The sequence below is a fragment of the Populus nigra genome, chromosome 6 (assembly GCF_951802175.1).
Source record: "Populus nigra chromosome 6, ddPopNigr1.1, whole genome shotgun sequence".
NCBI lineage: Eukaryota > Viridiplantae > Streptophyta > Magnoliopsida > Malpighiales > Salicaceae > Populus > Populus nigra.
Genome location: NC_084857.1, coordinates 10,297,609 through 10,320,939, shown reverse-complemented (window position 1 = coordinate 10,320,939; position 23,331 = coordinate 10,297,609). Strand labels below are relative to the sequence as shown.

General features: G+C 33.4%; 2 protein-coding genes across 3 annotated transcripts; one reads left to right on the top strand and one right to left on the bottom strand.

The window, feature by feature from the left end:
• The first annotated feature begins 10,550 nt into the window (after positions 1–10,550).
• On the top strand, positions 10,551–14,267 carry LOC133697718 (serine/threonine-protein kinase BRI1-like 2). The gene has a single exon (XM_062120463.1). It carries the CDS (start codon positions 10,688–10,690, stop codon positions 14,093–14,095), a length of 3,408 nt encoding a protein of 1,135 aa, XP_061976447.1. The 5' UTR covers positions 10,551–10,687; the 3' UTR covers positions 14,096–14,267.
• A 5,978-nt stretch (positions 14,268–20,245) lies between these two features.
• LOC133696293 (zinc finger protein SHOOT GRAVITROPISM 5-like) lies at positions 20,246–22,942 on the bottom strand. 2 transcript variants are annotated; one of them, XM_062118445.1, is made up of 3 exons: positions 22,372–22,942; positions 21,861–22,260; positions 20,246–21,243 (listed from the first exon to the last, which is right to left on the bottom strand). In XM_062118445.1, exons 1-3 carry the CDS (start codon positions 22,478–22,480, stop codon positions 20,490–20,492), a joined length of 1,263 nt encoding a protein of 420 aa, XP_061974429.1. In that variant the 5' UTR covers positions 22,481–22,942; the 3' UTR covers positions 20,246–20,489. The 2 variants fall into 2 exon arrangements, with proteins under 2 accessions (XP_061974429.1, XP_061974427.1); XM_062118443.1 differs by having other exon boundaries at positions 22,436–22,941.
• Between the last annotated feature and the right edge of the window lie 389 nt (positions 22,943–23,331).

Below are 23,331 nucleotides of genomic sequence, written 5' to 3'. Positions count from 1 at the left end.
ATCGAATAACTTTTTTTGTGATGACATTCTAACGTTATTTTTATTCTGTGGGTTAATAAAAACTAAATTTCTATTCAAATAATTTTTAAAATGCATATTTGATATATTCAAATAATTTTTCTAGTTTTAAAATTTGAACTCAAAAATTTTAAAAATCTCAAGCTTTTTTAAGATAACCTTAGAAGAACTTTAGTAGCCAAAGGGGTGGAGGGAGAGCTTGGGATCTGTGTGAGTGTCATTCCATTGAATTTTAGAGTTTTTAAAAATATATTAAAATAATATTTTATTATTATTTTTAAAATTTTATTTTTAATATTAAAAAAATTAATTTTATACAAAAAAATAAATGACTTTTCACATAACTCGGGTGTACTCCTAAACAATATCTTGTTGATGAATGGTTCTACTTGTTTTGCATAATTAAGATTGTGTTTATTTTTTTATTTAAAAAATATTTTTGAATTTTTTTTTATAATTTTATATTTGTTAATATTAAAAATAAATTTCAAAACAATAAAAAATATTATTTTAATATATTACTTAAAAATTCTAAAGAACCACCGATTGCACATGAACGCGAATCCAGCACTGGTAGCAGCATCAATGTTTTCTGAAACAGTCCAATTCTTTATGTTGTTCTTCCGCATATTTTGGTTCCCAACTAGATGAGAGAGTGGTAGTGATAGATCAGAGGTCAATGAAAAATTAAAACATACACAAAAAAAAAAAAAAAAAAAAAAGCATTTGAATGAGTTAATGACTTGTGTTTTTTTCACTGTAGCAAAGGTAACATAAAAAAAAACAAAAAATAAGAGTGGGAATAGAAACAGGGATGTCTCTCAAACAAAACCACTTAATATCTAGAGTATATTTAACATTACAATTAAAAATATTTTTTATTTCAAAATATATCAAAATAATTTTTTTATATCATAACATTATAATTATTAAAAAGTACTTCACTCTTACTCTTGGGTAGTGTTTATTATTATAATAATAGTTATTTTTTAAAGTATTTTTTATTTGAAAGTGTATCAAAATAATTTTTTTTATTTAAAAAAAAAATATTTTTGATATCAACCTATTAAAATGATAAAAAAATACATAAAAAATTATTAAAAAAAAAACAGGCAAGAGAATACACCCTAGAACCATTGCAATTGTTTACAAAGCAACTGCAGCATTAGCCTCTGGCACTATTGTGTTCATCTTTCTTTCTTACATGGATGCTAGTTGCATTACCTTTGCTCGTATTGTGTGGGATTGATGGGAAAAATTGCAAAGCCGAGTTTCAGGCTCCGTGCCGCACCACAAAGAGTCCAAAACCCATTCTTCCAATGCGTTTGTATAGGGATTCTATACCTCGATGGCGTTGGCAGGGTTTCTTCCTTTCAGTTTGAATCTCAATGAGCTGTACTGCATATTTGCTAGTGCTTGGGGCTACAATATCTACTCCACATATGGCTTCCTGTTACTTCTCTCCACGCTTCTGCTGATAACGACTGCTTTGGTTACTGTGGCTTTGACCTTCTTTCAGCTTGCTGCTGAAGACTATCGATGGTGGTGGAGGTACACCAGTTCTTTATGCTCTAACATTTTAATTTGCATCGCATAAAAGAGGTCCAAAGGTTCTAGATTTCTATCTGTGGTTTCAATTTGGTTTTACTTCTACTACCTTTATCCCTTTCTCTGACGATGTGTTTCTGAATTACACAATGAATGCTTCTGCTGGTGAAGACAGCCCGCAGCTTCAACTTTTCAATTCACGAGTCTACTAGCATTAAGAATTGTACAGTAAATTTCTTTGTACCTAACTCTATTTCAGTGCAGAGTAACCAAGCCTAGCATAACAGGATTATAATTTGCCTAAAGAATACATGTTTCAAGTTATTATTGAAGGTCCATTAGCTATTGCAAATCAGCTGTATCTGCAGTTACTGACCTCTTTACATATATGGATGCACTTGGTTTACTATTGATTAGTCCTTATCTTTGCCATATCCTGTTTCAAGATATCTGTACCTCTTTTTTTCCAAGTATTTCAATTGAAATTTCCATCCTTAATTCCTATATAACAAACTTGTCAAACAACCACTGCTTGAGCTGTTAAATATTTAATTAGAAGAAAAAATAAAGATGATAATATTTGAATTCGTATAAATTCTGATGATATCATGTTAAAAAATTACTTAGTTTAAAAACTTAAATTATTAAACAAGATATAGGATATGATTTTATATTATTTTCTAACTCGAAAATTAAATAGAACTTGGTTATTCGCGTGTCTGCATGCTAGAAATTACAGGTTTGTAATTTTATGCACAAATTTATATCATTTAGCTGATCAGTTTTGGAGTTAATATGCCGTCCTGAAATTAAGGTTTCATTTTGTGGAAGTTATCCTTTGTTCTTACCGAATTAATTTAATATAGTGTTAATGCTTATAAATTAAATCATAAATCATAATATAGGAACATGCCACTTAAAGTAAAGAAAGATGATCGCAACAACAAATGACAAAGGAGGAAGCTTCGCAGAAGGAAAATCTCGTAACTTACACATTCAACATCTATCCAAGCCATCCACTTCAATGAAACATATGTTACCAATTTCAGCACAGTGCCCGTAAGCTGCATATTGATTTTCAAAACTAATTACTCAATTATTTATCCATTAGTATTTTTGAAAATAAAAAGTATACATTTTCTTCTTCTTTTAAATTAAGTACGATAAATACATTATTTTCTTTTTAATGAATCATTAATGTACTTTTTTTCCTTCTTGTTCACTGAAGGTTGAAACACAACAGATAGCTCTCTCCTAGCCCTGAATTTTAACCGCAATTATAACCAGATTCGAATCCGAGATCATCAAGTAAAAATATTAATTTAATTAGTAGTTGAACCGTCCTATTCAAGGTTGTCAATTCCGTTCCGTTCCGTCTGGAATGGCCGAAACATTCCATACCAATTCAAAAAACGGAACAAAACGGAACAAATTTCATCTCATTTTAAATCTCGGTCCGTTCCGGATTTTTCGGCTAAATTCCGCCCGAAACGTTCCGGTTCCATTCCACATGTTCCGTTCCGCTCTTGAAAAGCCATTGAATCAAATTGAACCTTATTCAATTTAATTAATTAAACCACCCAATTATAAAAATCTCTTTTTTATTACTATTTTCTATAACAATGATATTAATAATAACATTGAAAATTATTATTACTATTTTCATTAACAATGATATTAATTTTTTAAAATTAGATTTATCACTAATATATATGGTTTATATTCATGTTGTTTTTTTCATGTTTATACTTTGTAGGAATTTGAGCAAAACAAGGGATGCTTTAGATTTCATTAGCCTTAATAACATTGACCTAACTTTATATTTAAAATATTTGTGTTAAAACATTTTACTTTCATAATATTTTGATATTTTGTTTAAGTTGAATTACTTTAAGTTAAAGATCTATTTATTCTTGACTATTTAGAAATATTTTAAATTTTGAAATTATATTTGTTTGGCATTGTGTTTGTATTGTATAATTTATAATTAATTTATCTTGAATTTGAATTATGTTTGTTGAATATATATATATATATATATATATGAACACTACAACCCCGAAACGGCACGCCGAAACACTCCGAAACTGAAACATTCCGTTCCAATTGAAAAAACGAAACACCTACCGAAACGGAATTGACAACCTTGGTCCTATTAGGAACAATGATTAATACTGTTTATCAACAAGAACCTAGTCCAACGAAGCTTGCACGCCAAGGGAGTAATCTTCCAGTGTTTGAAAACGACCTTTGAAATTCTCTTGTTTTCTATGCCAACTTTTTTACATTTTCTCACGAGAGAGATAGAGATCGGAGAGGGAGAGGCAGTCAAGGAGACGTGGGCTTGGAGGGCATGGCCAATCATTTGGATTCTGTAAAAATCTCGTTAGTGGGAAGTGATATAAAGTGGGTGTTGCCTGGCGTGCCATGGACGACATTTTGGTCTTCTTTCAATTCCTTTTTATCCATTTCAGTTTCTAAATTTATTTTTACATCAAAAGTCACACGCCCTCTATTTTTTGGCTTGTTTTGATGGTATTTGTCTACCCATCTTCTCCCCTAATTCAGGGAAACGAAATCTACAACGTAATTGCTTTAATCGTAGTTCTAATTTTGCCTTTGAATTATTGTAAAAGCGCGCGCACATCTATTTTATGTACAAATTTGAAAAATAAATTAAAAAACTATTTATTATAACCATTCTTGATCAAGTCAATTTTAAAGGTTTTTTGGCTAGTGATGTAACCACCATTTCGTTAAATTTTAGATTTTATTATTTAAAATTATTTTTTTATGTTTTTAAATCGTTTTAATATGTTAATATTAACAATACTTTTTAAAAAATAAAAAATATATTATTTTGATGTATTTCTGAACGAAAAATATTTTTAAAAAACCCTCACAATCCTATATGGCAGCACCACCGAAATTAAAAAAAAACTAAAAGCTTTAGGGAAAAAAATAAATTTCTAAAACTTATAAAAAAAAATTGATATATAAATACACACACGTTTATGTAAATCATGATAATTTAAGATTTTTTCATGATTCGTACATTATGCGTATGAGGATTCATGTGATAATTATTTTCAAATTCTTTTTATTAAATACCTAAACTCAAACACGACCGGTCGTTCCTCAAATAACTGGAAATCGAGACAGGCTACTTGCCTCGGTGCATGGTCCACTCAAGAGCATGCCTAAACTCAATGATAAGAATCATTTTACCTGTGAGGGTTAACAGTAAATTAACTATAGGTCGATTAGACGGTCCAACTTCGAAGATTAACCCCATGCGTGCGCCCTTGACAAAAAGGAATCACCTTTTCTTTCATTTCGAAAAAGCAAGCAAGGCAGCACGCATGATAATTAGCCTATCCATATATATATGGATAGGCTAATTATGTATATATATGATAATTATACTCTTATCAATATGTATAATTAAGTACTGCTGAAATAATAAATTGGTTTCATAACTCATGAATTTCCCTTTTTGTGAGGCCGCAATGTTAGCTTTGCATCTCAGTAAACTTATGTGTAAAAATGTGCAAATCAGAGACAGTTTGAGGAGGGAAAAAAGAAAAAAACTTGAATAAAATCCGAGAATTAGAGGCCTGCTGCAGAGTGAGAGGATCGAGGTTACTGATATATCTAAACGAAGAACTTTAGCTAGTAATTATCAGTATAATTATTCTTACTTCATGATTTTATTGACTTGGGAAAGAGGATAACAAATGTGATAAGTTCGGAAATATCCCATTGAATAGGAGCGGTCAAAAGCATATCCTCGTTCGAGGGCAATTCAGTTCTCTGAAGTAACTTTTTTTGAAGACTTGAGCTGACAGCAATATTTCTCTTACTGGCCCCATCATCACTGTAATTATTAAAATGATCATTTGATCTAGCTTACTAATAACAAGTTTTAAGCAACTTTCCTAGCTGTCAAACTGCAATCTACCATTGTCATAATATGAGATCTCTGCTCTAATTCTAATGGAGTTCCCGGAACCTCACCGTGCTCCCATCCTGTTCTTTTCTTCTTTATTTTTTTCCTTGCTATTGATGGGGTAGTGTGTGAGGGCCGGCGGCGTCAAATGCGTATAAATGTACAAAAAAGTAAATGAAATAATTAATGTACTAACGTTATTATTTATGTAGACTAACTAATCTAAAGTTCTTAATTATAAATACATAACACAAACTAAGAAAATTGACAATAATTTGCCAACATCTTTTTAAAAATAATTTCCCTAAATCCAAGGATAGTCACACGACTACTAATTTCTTTAATATTTTTTAATTTATCGCTTTCATAGATACAATAATAATTATAACTATATGGTAGAGATTTATATAAATTATATCTTAAGATTTTATTTAATAGTTTAAAACTATTGGGTTGAATTGATTCTTTAACATGATATCTGAGCTTTATTAACCAAATAATTACGAGTTCAAATTTAATTATTTTTATTAAAAAAATTAATTAATTAAGCATCATATAGTGTGAATATATACAAGTTTCAAGTTTAAAATGTTTTTACTTAAAGATGTGTATTAAAAAATAATATAAAATTATATATTAGCATTTCACCTATCAATTTACGCTTTTAAATAAAATAATATTTTAATATAATATTAAAATTTTAATAAATAAATAATTACGAATTTGAATATCTTACATGCCCATATACATCATGTTTTTACTGATGCTTTGCATGAATAAACTGCGTACCATTTAATGCTATTTTCCTCGTCATTATTTGTATGTTGTTTAAAAAGGTTCATAAATTGTTCCTCTGGTTTTACAAGGCAATGGCTTTCACTTGACGAACTCAAATACCTTTTGCATGGACAAATTTGGAATAACTCGAGTTTTTAAATTTTTTGGGAAAAAATTTGTTGTTTTCTTTACTTTTCTCAAAAATACAGTGATGGCTCTTGTTTTCGTAGCATGTTTTTTTCCAAACCCCTCTGCAAAGAAACAACCGACCTGAAATAGGGTCAGAACCCAGCATCGGAAGCACATTCACATGCCGTGCCGGGTGCTCAAAAAATTGAATATCTTCAAAATTTATATTCAGTAGTTTTTTAAATCTTTTAAAGATAAAAGAAACTTGCTGAAAATATTTTTGTACATTTTATAGCTTTTCTTCTCCATGATGTTTCTTGTTTTTTGAAAAACAAGAAAATACTCTGCAATTCATGAGTAAACAATGGAATCAATCATACTTTACAAGTAGTGGCTTTACAAAAAATTTGCACGCTACTGAAATTAAAAAAAGTATTAATGGAACATAAAATAGAAGATCATCCGATATTGGGAATATATTCAAATGCAAGAAAGCTAAAGTGGGCCCAAAACAGCCATAAAGCTGAAGTTTTAACGTTAAGATAAGAGAATTTGAGGACAGCAGAGGGTTCGAGGGGACGAACAGTGCGCAAGAAAGAGGGTCAGCCCAGCTTGCGCATCGAAAGGGTAGGGAAAGGAAGACAACCAAATGGAGCCATCATCACCTCCCATGGCGGTATGCCATTTAATCCACCATGCCTCATTGATGCTGCTCCTTTTGTGGGCCTATCTCTTTCCCTTTAATTTCCTTTTTATTCTCTCCCACAGATGTATTTTAATTTTCGGTGAGTGACATCGCATTCACAAACAGATGCATCTCAAAACTGTATCATTGATTCCTTCCCCATATTTCAGCATTTGGGACCCCCAATATAACACGATCTCTCTTTTATAAATTCTGCCATTGACTTTAACTTGCGTAATTATCTTCATTCATCTTGTGTGTGTGCGTGTGTGTGTGTGTGTAGCTGACATAATCCCAAAGAGATTTTCGAGGAGGAGCCGTATTCTATGAAAAAAGGAAGCTGTAGCACGTATTGATCAGTGGGGAGGAGAACCATACAGCTTCAGATTTTACCACCGTTTTGGTTTCACAGGTTGACATTGCAGAGAAAACAGAGCACCCTGGCACGCTACCTTCTGTCTTGCAACGATAAAATACTCCTTTTATTTGACAATTAATCGGTTTATTTCTGGTCGTTTCTTAAAAATAATATTTCAAAAACATTTAAAATTATATATAAATGTGTTAAATAAAATAGTGAATTAAATCTCATAAAATTAATTATATTTTTTAATAAGATTACTTACAATGGTTATTTATATTTCTGTTCATATCCATAAAATTGCTGTTAGTAATTGCTTGAAAGTTATTAACATTGCAATAATTCATTTTTTTTTGGAATAATAAAAAATATTTTTAATTTGACAGTAGAAAACTCTTAAAATAAAAGTGCAAACAATTTAAATATATTGCATATTATTTAGGTTTGTAAAGAAGTTATAGAAGATTCTATTCGAGGTCATAAATAAAATGAAGTGTCTTATTAAAAAAATAAAATAATTTTTATTTATTACAAATTAAACACTCGTTTGTGAGGAAACCCTGTAGGGTAGGGTGTTATTAAAAAAAAACATGTATTTTTCCTCTAAGGTTCCGTTTGTTTGCAGGAAAGTAGTTTCTTTTTGAAAAGTGAATTCTGGGGAAAGTGAATTCTGGGAAAGTATTTTCCGATGTTTGGTAGTGTAATGGAAAATAAGTTGAAAAACACTTTCCAGTGTTTGGTTATGTTATGGAAAATAAACTGGAAAATAACTTATTAATGTTTTATTTTTTCAAGTTTATTAAAATAATAAGGAACAAATCTTACAAATTAAAAAGTTGAATGAGAATGAAATTGAAAAAAAATATAATTTCATAAATTATCTCAAATAAAATAAATAATAATCAAAATAATAGAGATCAAATCTAAAAAATTAAAAAAAAATGAAAGGTGAAGAAATTAAAATAATAATAATTAACATTTCATAAATTATTTCAAATAAAATAAGTAAAAATCAAAAGAATGAGGACCAAATTTGATAGATAAAAAATTTCAATAAAAAAAATGATAAGGAAAAAGCAAATAACAATTATAAAAATAAGGACCAAAATTAATATAAAAATTAAATTTTAAGAGATGAAATTGAAAAATAAATATTCAAAACAAATTATATATAGCAATCAAAAGTTTGAGGATCAAATTTGATATAATCAGCAAATAATGACATTTCTAAATTTTTCACAATTTCTTAAAAGTGTTTTCCGCCTAAATTTTTCAGAAAAACACTTTCCTGAAAACCAAGCCAAATTTTTCTTTGACTGGAAAGTGTTTTCCGTTGACCAACTTTTCCAATGGCAAACAAACACAGGGAAGTTTGGAAAGTGGTTTTCCGGAAACCACTTTCCGGAAAACAAACACAGCAAAAAGGAAAAACACTTTCCTAGAAACCAAATCAAAATTTTTTTTGACTGGAAAGTGTTTTCCGTTGACCGAAAAGTGTTTCCGTTGACCAAAAAGTGTTTTCCATTGACCAACTTTCTTAATGGCAAACAAACATAAGAAAATTTGAAAAATAATTTTCTGGAAAATGAATTCCGAGAAACAAACATGACCTAAGATTGACAAATCACTTTTTAGAAGATAATTACACCTCATCATTCCTTGATGCTGTAGATCATGGCATGAAAGCTGGTTCGAGCTGAAAAAAATTATTGATGTAGAAGTCTAAATATTTATAAAATAACATACATGAATTGTTAGCATGTAATGTAACATTAGATTTTAAATATTTCCCATATACAAATTTGAAATTGTTTATTTTTTTTAATGGTTGGAGTATTTTCAAACCATTTTTTTATATTAAAACTACAGTTTTCAGATCAAATCTTAAGTATGATGTTTAAATTAAAGTTAGTATATTCATAAAAAAAAGTATTTCTCCAAATCAAATCCTAGATAATAACATTTTTACCACCTAAACTAAGCATGCAACGATAAATCTTACGACAAATAATTCAAAAGCGAAGGGAAAAAATGAATTTTATTTCGAGTAGTAATCCCTACTCCTTACTTTTCACAAGCGAAGGGAAAAAAAAGCAGCTTAAAATTAAAATGCTAGAAAAAAATCATTATATATATATATATATATATATATATATATATATATATATATATATATATGATAAACAATCATGTGGAACCTGAAACCTTGCTATCTTCATAGAGGCATTTAACCTTAAACACTTAGATCCTGTATGTTTTTCAGTGAAAAATTGTTTTTGAAATAATTAAATTTTTTTGTTTTAAATTAATATATATATTTTAATATTTTGATGTTATTTTGATATTCTATATTAAAAATATATTTTAAAATAAAAATATTTTCAAAAACAAAAAGGTTCTCCCACGCCTCCCTGGCAGACATTGATCTCGGATCGAACACAATCCAATTTTTTTCTCTTTCGTCCCTCTCTCAACAAAAAGCCGCCGATCTTAGATTTACCTTGTCTGCGGTCCCCACCGGTTTTGACCAAAAATCAAATCATCTCTCCTACCACAGTCTCTCAATCTCTATCGATGAGTTTCTTCTGGTGCTCACCAGTTACAGCACAAGCATGCTCGCCAAAATTGATCCCCTATTTTCATGATTTTTTATTTAAATTAATTTGTATAAATTTTAATTAATTTTATAAGTTCTAAAATTAAAAACTATGCAAATCTTCAATAATTTTAAAAAAAATTAAATTCATAATTATTAAAAAATAAATCTAAAATTTAACTAGTTAAATTACCTTTCATGTTTTTTATTATTTTATTTTTATTTTTAGGATTACGGGTATCTCACGGCAATCTCGTACGAAGTTAAACGATTACGTTTAAGAATATAAATTATACATACTATAAGAAGTTATTTTTCATCTCATAATAAATCAAGAATAGAATATACACTACGCCCTTTTTGACGAGAAGGCAATCCAGTCAACCCAGTGAGGCTTTCCTTTTTCTTTTTCCCTCCCCACGTTCCCTCCCTTTTCATTTTATAAAAGAAAAAAACCCATAATAGAAAGCAACTCCTTTCCTGAAGCTTTCCCCCTCTTCGCGACAGCAACAACGATCTCTCATCATATTCACCACTTTCTTTCCCATCTCTCTCTCTTTTTATACACACTACACAACACTAATACGGCTCTCAACTCTTCTCTCTGCAAATCCTGTTTCTCCAATGGAGAGCAACCCGGTTCAGCTTTTCCATCATCTTGCACTTGCGCTTCTTCTCTTCATGTTCTCTGTTTCGGTTTCTGTGACCGAGCAAGGTCTCGTTCCATCGATAAGGACGGATGCTGCAGCCCTTCTTTCATTCAAGAAGATGATTCAAAATGACCCACAAGGAGTTTTATCAGGATGGCAGATTAATCGAAGTCCATGCGTCTGGTATGGTGTTTCTTGCACTCTTGGAAGAGTCACTCATCTTGATCTTACTGGATGTTCTCTTGCTGGCATTATCTCTTTCGATCCTTTATCTTCTCTTGATATGTTATCTGCTTTGAATTTGTCTTTCAATTTGTTTACTGTAAGTTCCACTTCTTTGCTTCACCTCCCATATGCACTCCAGCAGCTTCAATTATGCAATACCGGACTTGAAGGTCCGGTTCCTGAGAATTTCTTCTCCAAGAACCCGAATCTTGTTTACGCAAACCTTTCTCATAATAATTTATCAGAGTTGTTACCAGATGATCTCTTATTGAACTCCGATAAAGTTCAGACACTTGACCTTTCTTATAACAACTTTACAGGGTCCTTTTCAGGTTTAAAAATCGAGAATTCCTGCAACTCCTTGTCGCAGCTTGATCTATCTGGAAACCATTTAATGGATTCCATTCCTCCTACCCTTTCAAATTGTACAAATCTCAAAAATTTGAATCTTTCATTCAATATGCTCACAGGAGAGATCCCAAGGTCTTTTGGTAAACTAAGCAGTTTACAGAGATTGGATCTCTCTCACAATCATATCACTGGTTGGATTCCTTCTGAGTTGGGAAATGCATGTAATTCACTTCTAGAACTCAAGATTTCCTATAACAACATTTCAGGCCCGGTTCCTGTCTCCTTTTCCCCTTGTTCTTTGCTTCAAACTCTTGATTTGTCTAACAACAATATATCAGGGCCCTTTCCAGATTCTATCCTTCAAAATCTTGCTTCATTGGAGAGATTGTTGCTAAGTTACAACCTAATATCTGGATCATTTCCAGCTTCCATTTCATACTGCAAGAGTTTAAAAATTGTGGATCTTAGTTCCAATAGATTTTCTGGTACCATCCCACCAGATATATGCCCAGGTACAGCCTCTCTTGAGGAGCTGAGATTGCCAGATAATCTCATTATCGGAGAAATCCCAGCACAGCTATCACAATGTTCCAAGCTGAAGACACTTGATTTCAGCATTAACTTCCTCAATGGTTCGATCCCTGCTGAGCTTGGAAAGCTTGAGAACCTGGAGCAGCTAATAGCATGGTATAATAGCTTGGAAGGGAAGATTCCACCGGAATTGGGCAAATGCAGAAACCTGAAGGATCTTATTCTCAATAATAACAACCTAAGCGGCATAATCCCAGTTGAATTATTCCGTTGCACTAATCTTGAATGGATCTCTCTCACAAGCAATCAATTCACAGGTGAAATCCCACGGGAATTCGGCCTTCTGTCAAGGTTAGCAGTCTTGCAGCTTGCGAACAATAGTTTGAGTGGAGAGATACCGACAGAGCTAGGAAATTGCAGCAGCTTGGTTTGGCTAGACTTGAACAGCAACAAGCTCACTGGTGAAATCCCACCTCGACTTGGCCGGCAGCTGGGGGCAAAAGCATTGAGTGGAATTTTGTCCGGAAACACTTTGGTGTTTGTTCGGAACGTGGGAAATTCATGCAAAGGAGTTGGAGGTTTGCTGGAATTTGCTGGTATCAAAGCCGAAAGACTTTTGCAGGTCCCAACCTTTAAGACTTGTGATTTCACAATAATGTATTCCGGAGCAGTCTTGAGCCGTTTTACACAATACCAAACACTGGAGTATCTGGATCTGTCTTACAATGAGCTCCGAGGGAAAATTCCAGACGAAATTGGGGATATGATGGCCCTCCAAGTTCTTGAATTATCTCATAACCAGCTATCTGGAGAGATTCCAGCATCACTTGGCCAGCTCAAGAATTTGGGTGTGTTCGATGCATCACATAATAGATTGCAGGGTCAAATCCCAGACTCATTCTCAAATCTATCTTTCCTGGTGCAAATTGATCTGTCAAGTAATGAATTAACAGGGGAAATCCCACAGAGGGGGCAGCTCAGTACACTTCCAGCAACCCAGTACGCAAACAATCCAGGACTTTGTGGGGTTCCATTGACCCCATGTGGGAGCGGAAATAGTCATACAGCATCTAATCCAACCCCAGATGGTGGCAGAGGAGGTAGAAAGACTGCAGCTGCATCTTGGGCTAATAGCATTGTCTTAGGGATCCTTATTTCCATTGCTTCCTTGTGCATTTTGATTGTGTGGGCAATAGCAGTGCGTGTGAGGCATAAGGAAGCAGAGGAAGTCAAGATGCTTAAGAGTTTGCAAGCATCCTATGCTGCCACAACATGGAAGATTGACAAAGAGAAAGAACCGTTAAGCATCAATGTAGCCACATTTCAGAGGCATCTGAGGAAGCTAAAGTTTTCCCAGCTCATTGAGGCCACCAACGGCTTCTCTGCAGCAAGCCTTATCGGGTGTGGTGGGTTTGGAGAAGTGTTTAAGGCCACATTGAAGGATGGTTCTAGTGTTGCAATCAAGAAGCTGATAAGATTAAGCTGCCAAGGTGATCGAGAGTTCATGGCCGAAATGGAAACTCTAGGGAAGATAAAGCATAGGAACCTTGTCCCTCTTCTGGGATATTGCAAAATTGGTGAGGAGAGACTACTTGTGTATGAATTCATGGAGTTTGGAAGTCTCGATGAAATGCTTCACGGAAGAGGAAGAGCACGAGACAGACGGATTCTAACTTGGGATGAAAGGAAGAAGATTGCGAGGGGTGCAGCCAAGGGACTTTGTTTCCTACATCACAATTGCATCCCACACATTATTCACCGAGACATGAAGTCAAGCAATGTACTATTGGACCACGAAATGGAAGCTAGAGTTTCAGATTTTGGAATGGCAAGGCTTATAAGTGCACTTGACACTCATCTTAGTGTAAGCACACTCGCAGGAACGCCGGGGTATGTGCCGCCGGAGTACTACCAAAGCTTTCGGTGCACTGCAAAAGGAGATGTCTATTCTTTTGGTGTTGTTCTACTGGAACTCCTAACAGGTAAACGTCCCACCGATAAAGATGATTTTGGAGACACTAACTTGGTGGGTTGGGTGAAAATGAAGGTAAGAGAAGGGAAACAAATGGAAGTGATAGACCCAGAATTGCTATCTGTGACTAAAGGAACTGATGAAGCTGAGGCAGAAGAAGTTAAAGAAATGACAAGGTATTTGGAAATATCATTGCAGTGTGTTGATGATTTCCCTTCCAAGAGGGCTAGCATGTTGCAAGTGGTGGCCATGTTGAGAGAGCTGATGCCTGGATCAGCCAGTGGAAGCAGCAATAGTGGTTGAACAAAACGTATTGTTTGTGGATCGTATAGTGTAAGAAGTTAAGGTTCTCAATATCTTATGCTAAGGTTTTAAGAATTTTCTTGTATCTGATTTGCAAATGTTTTAATTTTGATTTGTTGATTAGTGCCTAACAGAAATTATGATAAAAAAATATGGTTTCTTCCTCATGAAATGCAATACTTTGTAGAGAGCCTGATATCCTGGGATCTGCAAATCAAGCTTCATAATCCTTTTTGCATCCATCTGTTTAACTTCCTCGTTCCCAGTTCTCAAGATCAATGGCCAAAAATATGGCATTCCCACCCTATACTCGTGGAACTGCACTCTTCCAACAAGAGAAATGAGGGAAACGAATCCGGACTTGCTTGAAAGCCAGCCACTATAAGAACTTCATTTCAACGTAATTTCTCTGACAACAACTTAAAGATTAACTTGGTACTTGTGTTATATATATACGGGAGAATAGATTATCAAAGAATTGAATTAATAGGAGAAGCGAGATTTACGTTCTTGAACTTATTGTTGAATACATATAGATAAATCACACGTTATGGAAGTGAGATTTTTCAAACAGTGTGTTAACTAGCCCAGCCTTCCAATGCCTTGCCAACAACAGCCCTAGTGATGAGAGTGTTTACGTTGATTTTGCTTCTAACATCTCTCATTGTTCTCGCAACGGACACTGCTACATTTAAAAACCTGGCATCTCGGGAAGTCACTCTTCGCTCGCTTCAAGCATATCTATGTCTACCGGTAGTGGAGAATTACCTCTGTATATCCTCTAATAACTTCTCTTGCAATTGGGTTTTAAATATTTGATCGTATGGATATTACCTCTGTAGCTCTCTGTAAATGTGATTGGATTGGCTCACATATATATATATATATATATATATATATATATATATATATATATATATATATATATATATATATATATATATATATATATATATATATATTTTTTTTTTATAAGCGGGGTGTCCGGGCTAACTTGCGTGCACCACAACTATTACCCGGGTCTACTGAACATCTTGCAAGCCCAGTAGATAAGCAAGACATCACGTGGGTAACAAGAATGCACATGAAGGGTCGAACTCGAAACCAAGGGGCAAGGCAAGTCTTTCCTGTTGACCACTGAACTAAACCCTCAAGTGTTGGCTTACACATTCTTGCAGTTACCTTTTGCAATCCACCATGTAAGCTTAGGGAAACGCTTGATTAACCATGTTAGCCTGCTTTTTCATATAGGTGTTTGGTAGGTGTATGAGATAACCGTTATTTTTTAAAGTGTTTTTGTTTGAAAATATATTAAAATATCTTTTTATTTTTAAAAAATTATTTGTATATCAGCACATCAAAATTATCTAAAAACAATAAAAAAAATTAATTTAAAATAAAAAAAATTAATTTTTTTAAAAATACTTTTAAAACACAAAATAAACATACCCTCGACTTCTTTGGCAACAAGGTTTCTGCTTATTTGTTTACATGCTTCTGCTAGTGCTTGCATAAATTTAGAGAGATAGAAAGCAAACAGTAGAACGAATTGTTAAATCGAACAACCACTTCGGATGGAGTGATCGTCTTACCCAGATGGACTAAAAACAAAAGAGTGTGAGCAAAAAATTATTACATGAACTAAATTTTATTAACTTGGATCAAAACTATTTAATTAATTGATGTAATGGATCTCCGTATTTGTTTTAAGGATTTTTGTAATATAATTGTTTAAATCTCATATAGAGTCATCTCAAATTTCATAGAGCATGATAGTTATGTTACCTTAAGTGAATGGCTCAGATTTAATTAGAAGAATTTTTAAAGTTACAAACCGTATAAAAACAAAATATTTGGAAAATTATAATGTTTCAGTACGTATCCTTGAAGACTTTTGCCGCAAACACCAAACAGCACTTAAGGCGAGGCACAACGGGAAAGGAAACTGATGGATGAGCACGGGAAAAAAAAAGAGAGCAGGCAAAACAGTACTTAAGGCCAGTCTTTTTTTTCGTTTTAGAAGAGGAAGGCTGTCTTGAAAAGTTGTCATTATTTTATTGTTTAGAATTTTCAATGAGAGGTTCTATGGATATTCACGATGTAACGTGACTTTACTTTTATTGTTAAATTTTTATTCCATCCTCTTCATAATTTAAATAAGATATTTTTATGATAAAATCTAAAAAAATTAGTCTAGGAATAAGATTTTCGAGTTGAATAAATGATTAATCAATCGATCCTAACAATTTCATCAATTCTCCTCAATCAAGATGGATGACAGCTTGTACTTTGTGCTTGATTGACCAAAGTGTCTTGTAGTTAGTATCTGTAAAAGATCTTATTTGGTGGATATGAGAACTCTTAAATGTTAAGTATTTTTTTTAGAAAGAGAAAATATAATAATATACTAGAGAAAAATGCTCTCAAATATGTATGCAGTAGAGAATGAAAACAATGAACATCTGATTTGATAGATATGTGGTCTCGTCCTCTTGTTAGGCAACACTAAAAAGATATTACGCATATTTTGTACATGTTCTCTTGGGTCGGCCAAGACATTATAGTTGTCCAAACTTATTTTCATGAAAATATAATCTTTAGGGAGTCGAGTGTTCAATATGAGTTTGGAAAAGGGAGAAACTATCCACTGATGGGGGATATAAACATTCTTCTTGGTATGCTCATGCACAAATTGTCTCTTAACTCTTTGTTTGTTGAGCTATTGAGAGCCTAGATAATTTAGCGTGGAAGTATATTTAGAGTATTTGTTCTATGCACGGGTTTCGCAATTGTGCTAGTAATCCCTTGAGTAACTTATAGAAATGTCATTATGTTTAGTCTCCTCTAGGTAATGTAATCATCTATGAGCTCCTAGTGTAGTTGGTGGTCGTGGCGCTAATGCATTATATGTTGTTGAGGGTGTTAAAACTTGTTGGAATGACAATGTTTGATTTTGCCCTCGAGTTGTCAACACAGCTTGAGTAAGGAGTTGCATTTGACTAATAAGTTAATGGAGCTCTTGTTAGGTAGGAGTATCCAAGGTAACGAGTAGACTTATCCTGAGTCCTAGCATAGGTGAGCATTGGTTGTGTATAATGGAAAGACCTATAAATATCAAAAGCAAGCTTTAGAAAGAAATCAATGACTTTTTTATTAGTTTTCCACAAACAATGCCACTAATGATGTCCCTGGAAGGTCCGCATGACTGGGTCATTGATTCTTTTTATTTGCAACTAGGGTGAACGACATGTTACGTGCCCCAAACTTCTTTGAAAAAAATCAGAAGATGCATTTTAGGGACCCAATAAAACACATCAACTTAACAATGGAATTTGTTGTTTTTTTATTTAATTGTATTTTTAAATATAACCTTAAATTCTATTTTACAAAACCAACCGATGTTCTTCGTCAATTCACATATATGGAAACATGAAAAAAACTCACCATATAAAACCTTACTAATATAACTTGGAAGGGTTAAGTTGCAAAAAAATCAAGCTCAATGACAAAAAAAAAATACAATGTTCATATTAATAGTGCAATGGAAAATTGAAAAAAAAAGAAAAAAAAAAAGAAGAACTTGCATTCTTCATGTTCATAGAGCAAGAAAAAAAAGGGTAAAACACAGAAAAATAGAATATTGATATGAACAATGAAAAAAGAGAGAGAGAGAGAGAGAGAAAATTGCAAGAAAAAAAAAGGAAAACAAATCTACTATTCTTGGGAAAACTGCCAAAAAATTTGTATTGATTATGTGAATAGTAAAGAAAGAGAGAGAGAAGAAAAACCAAGGATATAGATTGTTCATGTGAATAATAAAAAAAATCATTATTCATATGAACAACACTACCTTAAATTGCATTGATCATGTAAATAGTGAAAATAAAAGAAAAAATTAGAGAATTGCAGTAGTAACATGAAAAATATCATGAATAATATAAATCATGGAAAAAAAAAGTTTGTTCACGTTAATAGCATTAACATATCACCATCAAAAAAATTGATTTACACCAATAAAAAATCTGTTGGCAAATAATAACTTGTTATCTTAACAATGAAATCACTGATATAATATTTCTTTATTTTTTTATTTTATTGATAATTATATTAGTAATTAACAACAAAAAAAATACCAATAAAAATTATTTTATAGGTTATTATGTTGGAGATTTTTGACAAAAATATTTTGTAGCTATTATCATTAGAAAATACTGATGAAATTAACAATTTTCTATAAGTGGAAAATATAAAAATAGTTTATGTTCACATCAATAGTGAAATAAAAAGGAAAAAAATTGAACAACACCCTAGTCTTTTTGGTTTGTAAAAAAAAAAAATGAATTGTTAATGTGAATAGTGCAAATAAAAATTGCACTGATCATGAATAGTGGAAAAAAATTGTAACATCCACATGTATAGTAAAAATAGTGCAAAATAACAAAAGAACAGCAAAGAATATAGACTGTTCATGAAGACAAAAAAGTGGAAAAAAATTCATTGTGAATAATGCCAAGAAAAATTGAAAAATAAAGCTCTATTCCCATGAACAATGCCATGAGTAGCAAGAACAGTGAAAAAATCCAAAAAATATACTGTTTACGTGGATGGAGGAAGAAAAAGGAGAAAAAGAAAACCAAAAAAAATTGATAGAAAGAAGAAGAAAAATTTACTGTTAAAAGGGAAAGGAAATAGAAATAAAAAAACACCCAGTTTTATTAATAGTAATAGTAAAAATAATAAAAAGAAGAAATAGCTGTAAAAAAGCGAAGCCCTAAAACTGATTGAAAATAACGGAAGTGCCACCGATCGTTATCGAGTGGACAGAGCATGGAAGGAAGGTGCATTAAAAGGTTGGGAAAGAGGAGCAAGGGGTCCCACTAAAGGAAGAAAAAAGCAAGGAAAGCAATGGAAACCCTTTAGCCTTTTGGTGCATCTATTTGCCTCTGCATTTCGCTTTTGTTTTGGCTTAAACCATGAAAGAAAATCAGCTGCTGCCATTATTATTTATTATTAACCACTACAAATCAGGTCTTATAACTGGGAGTCATGCATTGGCCTCTGTATTAAATGCAAAAGGTGTTGTGCCCTCTCTATTGTGCTGTATAATTCTGCAACCCCTCCTGATTCTCAAAGGATGTGTGTGTTTTAGAGAGAGGGAGAGAAACAAAACATATATATATATTTAAGTTTGTGTGTTGTTTACGTTGAGAGGGACGAGTGCCTGTCTATAACCATCTCAGCTGTGGCGCTGAAAAACATGGTGTTTTTATAAGCATTTAAAGGAGACACAAATGCAATGAAAATGACATTCCCTTTCCTTCTCGCTCTTTAAAGACTCTTCCTTTCTTTTGTCTCTCTCATTCTCTCTTATACTAACATTGAATTTGGGTTAAAAAATGGGTCCTTTGAAAGGCTCTTCCTATTTGATACTAGCTATGGTCCCAAGAAATCTAATCGCTTAAGCTTAGAGGCATACTGCCAGTAATCCTTATGTCATGCATAATTACATACTAAGAAAGGGTCGCGCAGACAGTTCACAATGCATGCTTTAGTTTACCACCCTTTAAAGCTGTGCATGAATCGTAGATCCATGAATGTAATTTTTAAGTCGGCTCCCTCCATCTCCCATGATTACACCTTTTGTTGACACAACTCTATTCTTTATATATGAATCCAAAACGTAATTAAATGCATATTCAAACCAACGGTCACATGCCAATTGACAAACTACTTAATTATTAGCTAGGCAAAAAAGGATGCTCAAGGAGGTGTTTTTTGCATAGAAGCTATCATATTATTCATGATCATGTCTCCGGAGAGAATTCTCCATCTTTATTAGTAATAAGCATGGGGTTAGGAGAGTATATATGTACATAAAAAAAAAAAACAAAGATTTGAAGCATTTCGGTCTTATAATTAAGAAACTTCAAATTTATCAAGCGAGGTATTCACGAGACATCCTGTCGTCTTACGTACAATGGTATGAATGAGTTCTGTGGTCTCTGTAACTGTAAGAATCAGTTTTTTCCTTGGAATCTCCTTGTAAATATTGCACTGCATATATACGGGTCATTATGTATGGAACCTCATAATTCTTGCTCAGGGAAAAAAAACAAACTGAAACCTCATATAATGGTGTCTGGCTAGCTATTTTTCTTTCAAATAAATGAAGATATTTATATTGAATCAGTACAAATGTACTGTTACACCATCCCACATCCCAGTTTAGTTAACTAGCAATAACAATAGTCAAAAACACCAAGTTTGATATAGGCAGAGAGTTTTTTTTTTTTTTTACAGGTTACAACAGACAATTTAAATGAACAAATATATATAAAAACAAAACAAAGAGAGAAGGTTTGCTTAATACAGTTTGCAAGAAATTTTTGGGGTATCACTCCCCGTCCCCTTCAGTAGTTGCTGAGGACATGTAACTCATAGCAAGGGAGGTTTCGTCTGCCGATGCAGCAGCCGTTGATAGTTTGAATTGTAGCTTGCAAGCTTGGCAGGTGACTTGCATAATGGTAGAGCTAATCTTCTTTGTAGCTTGCTCTCTCAAAACTTGAGCCTTTTCAAGCTCAGCTTGAGCTTGTTGCCTTATCCTCTTCGCATTTGCAAATTCCAGCTCAGCCATCTCAATTTGTCTCTTTGCATGTTGCCTAGCCTCCTCAGCATAGGCCTTTTCAGTTATAGCCAACCTCAACTGTTCATTAGCAAACTCCTCTAACTTTGCTGCTTCTAGTGTAGATTCATAAGTTCTTTTCGGGCCACTTGGATCCATAATGGCCTTGAATTGTTCGTTTTTTTTTAAACTGTCACTTGACCCTATTGAAAGCTTCAAATTTGTAGCATAACCCTCGTCAGGATTTTGTGGGAAGTGAGTGCTTGAAGATGGTAGGAGCTGAAGTTCAAGATTGTGTTCTTGCTGACTAGTAGATGCATCATTTCTATCCGAGTACAAGTAAACTGGTTCGGTTGCCTTTGACATTGGTATCCCTGGTAACGGAACTATGCTAAAATTGGCATCACTTGAAGGGCTGGTGCTTGAGGCGGTTCTGGATGAGCAGGGCGCCGGCTGCAATGCCTGTAGTTCAGGCTGGGCTCGCCTTACTGTGCAAGCATCTTGGTGCTCGATGAAACTCTCCACCCTAAAAAGACAAGGAACGTGACTGGTTGAAAGTGATTGTTAAGTTTAATTAATGGCGTGGATTATTCTTGGTGTCTTTTAATAGCCGAGGTAGGCAATTACAACCAAGTCAAGGAGGCATAATTAAGGTTCTCTACGTGTAGGGATGCTAAGAAACAAGCATTATAAAAATGCTCCAGGATATGTACAATTGACCATATAAGGTTTATATATTAAATACATGTAACCCAAAAAAAAAGTGGGATGGGGTCTGTGTGTGCAAAACGAGCGCACAGTTTGTTTCCGTGCTACAAGTAATTAATTGGGTTTTACTTCTATAATGGAAACTGTCTTGGGGGAACAGTGATGCACTCACAGCTCCTTGAACTGACATTGGTTGGCCTAGATCGTTTATATAGGCATTCATGAAGTCATGTACTACAGAAATGGAAATCATTCTTGGATTTGGTACAGCCAAGTAAAAGATTATTTAGAAAAATAAAAACAGACTTGCATTTGTCTGGTGGGATCATTATCATAAAACCAACAGCAAGATGAAAATCCCTAAAAGGAAAAACATGCCCTTTTATGCTCGTGGGGATTTTTTAGGGTTGGATTATTTGACAAAAAGAAGAGTACCTGGAAAATACACGGCCACAGTCACAAGAATGACCTCTTGTACCACAAGTTTTGAGGTGAGCTTTGTAATCAGACTGAACAGCATAACCTTTAGAGCACTTCTCACAAACCCACTGCTTGTGATTACTGTGCTTCCTTCTAAAGTGCTTCTTTATGCCAACGAGATCTCCTAAAGCATGGCAAGGGTCATGGTGTAAGCAGCTTGGTTCAGGGCATACATAAACTCTCTTCTTCACTTCTTGTGTCTCCCTTTTCAGTAATTTCCATGGTACCTTGTGCCTTCTCCTATGCATTTGTAGGTTCTGGTCTCTTTGAAACCCTTGGTTACAGATCTCACAGACATATCTGTCTGATTCCAGTAAGGTCCTGGGTGCTAGAGATACAACCTCTGCATCTGGATCTATTTTTTAAAACAAACGAAGAAAAAGGATTAATTAAGCAGATTAGAATAAGAAAGAAAACCCATGACTTAGATTGCAAAAGAAGAAGTGAAGTGAAATGAGATGAATACACAAAGGATAGAGAGTTTCGATATGGGGGTTATTCTTGTTTTTTTGTCCTTGGAGTGCTCCTACCTGGTGTGCCTGCAGGTTTTCTTTTTCTTTTATTGGTGAGCCCATTATCTAAGGAACTCGTGAAGGGATCAGAGGAAGGAGAAGGAGCAGTTGAAGTGGTGATGCTGTCTAGCATGGGTGGGGGTTTTGGTGACTATATGCTGTTGGAGGTGAAGTGAAACAAATCAATCTTTAGCTGTACAGGTGTTTGGAGTATTTTTGGTGTAGTGGGGTTTTCAGCTTTACTGATGATAAAAGAAAGAAAATGGGTAGAGAGAGAGAGAGAGAGAGAGAGCTAAGAGCTCTTTGCTTGGGAGAACATGGAGAAAGATAGAAAGAAGAAGAAAGAAAAGCTCTTTGCTTTCTGAAATCAACTTCTTTTTTTCTTTCTTTTAGCTTTTCTGTTTGGCCGTGAGGTTTCTTATAGTTTTGTTGTTGTCGTTGTTTCATTGACCCTCACCGCATCTTGATCATCGAGAGGCAAGATCTTGTATACAAAGCTCCATCTACAGTGTAATACATTACAGATATGAGAGAGAGAGAGAGAGAGAGAGAGAGAGAGGAACCAACGGGTAACTCAACTCATTATGTATTATATTTATTTTTTAAAAATTATTAATTTGAATCCTAAAAATCTTAAAAATATTAAAAATTTATATAGTTTTTAATTTTATTAATAGTAAAATTAATTGAGATATATAAATTGTCTTAAATATTCAAATTAATAATAATAAAAAAAAAACTGACCCAATCACCATTGCGTAAATCTATGAGCCCACACACTCAGAACATTTTGGACAGAAACAAAAAAACATCCTTCTCCACATCTAAACAAACAGTCATCATTCACATCACACTGTAACTGTAATTTGTATGAATAAATGCAGTCCAGAGCCCTCTTACACGTGACATCACAT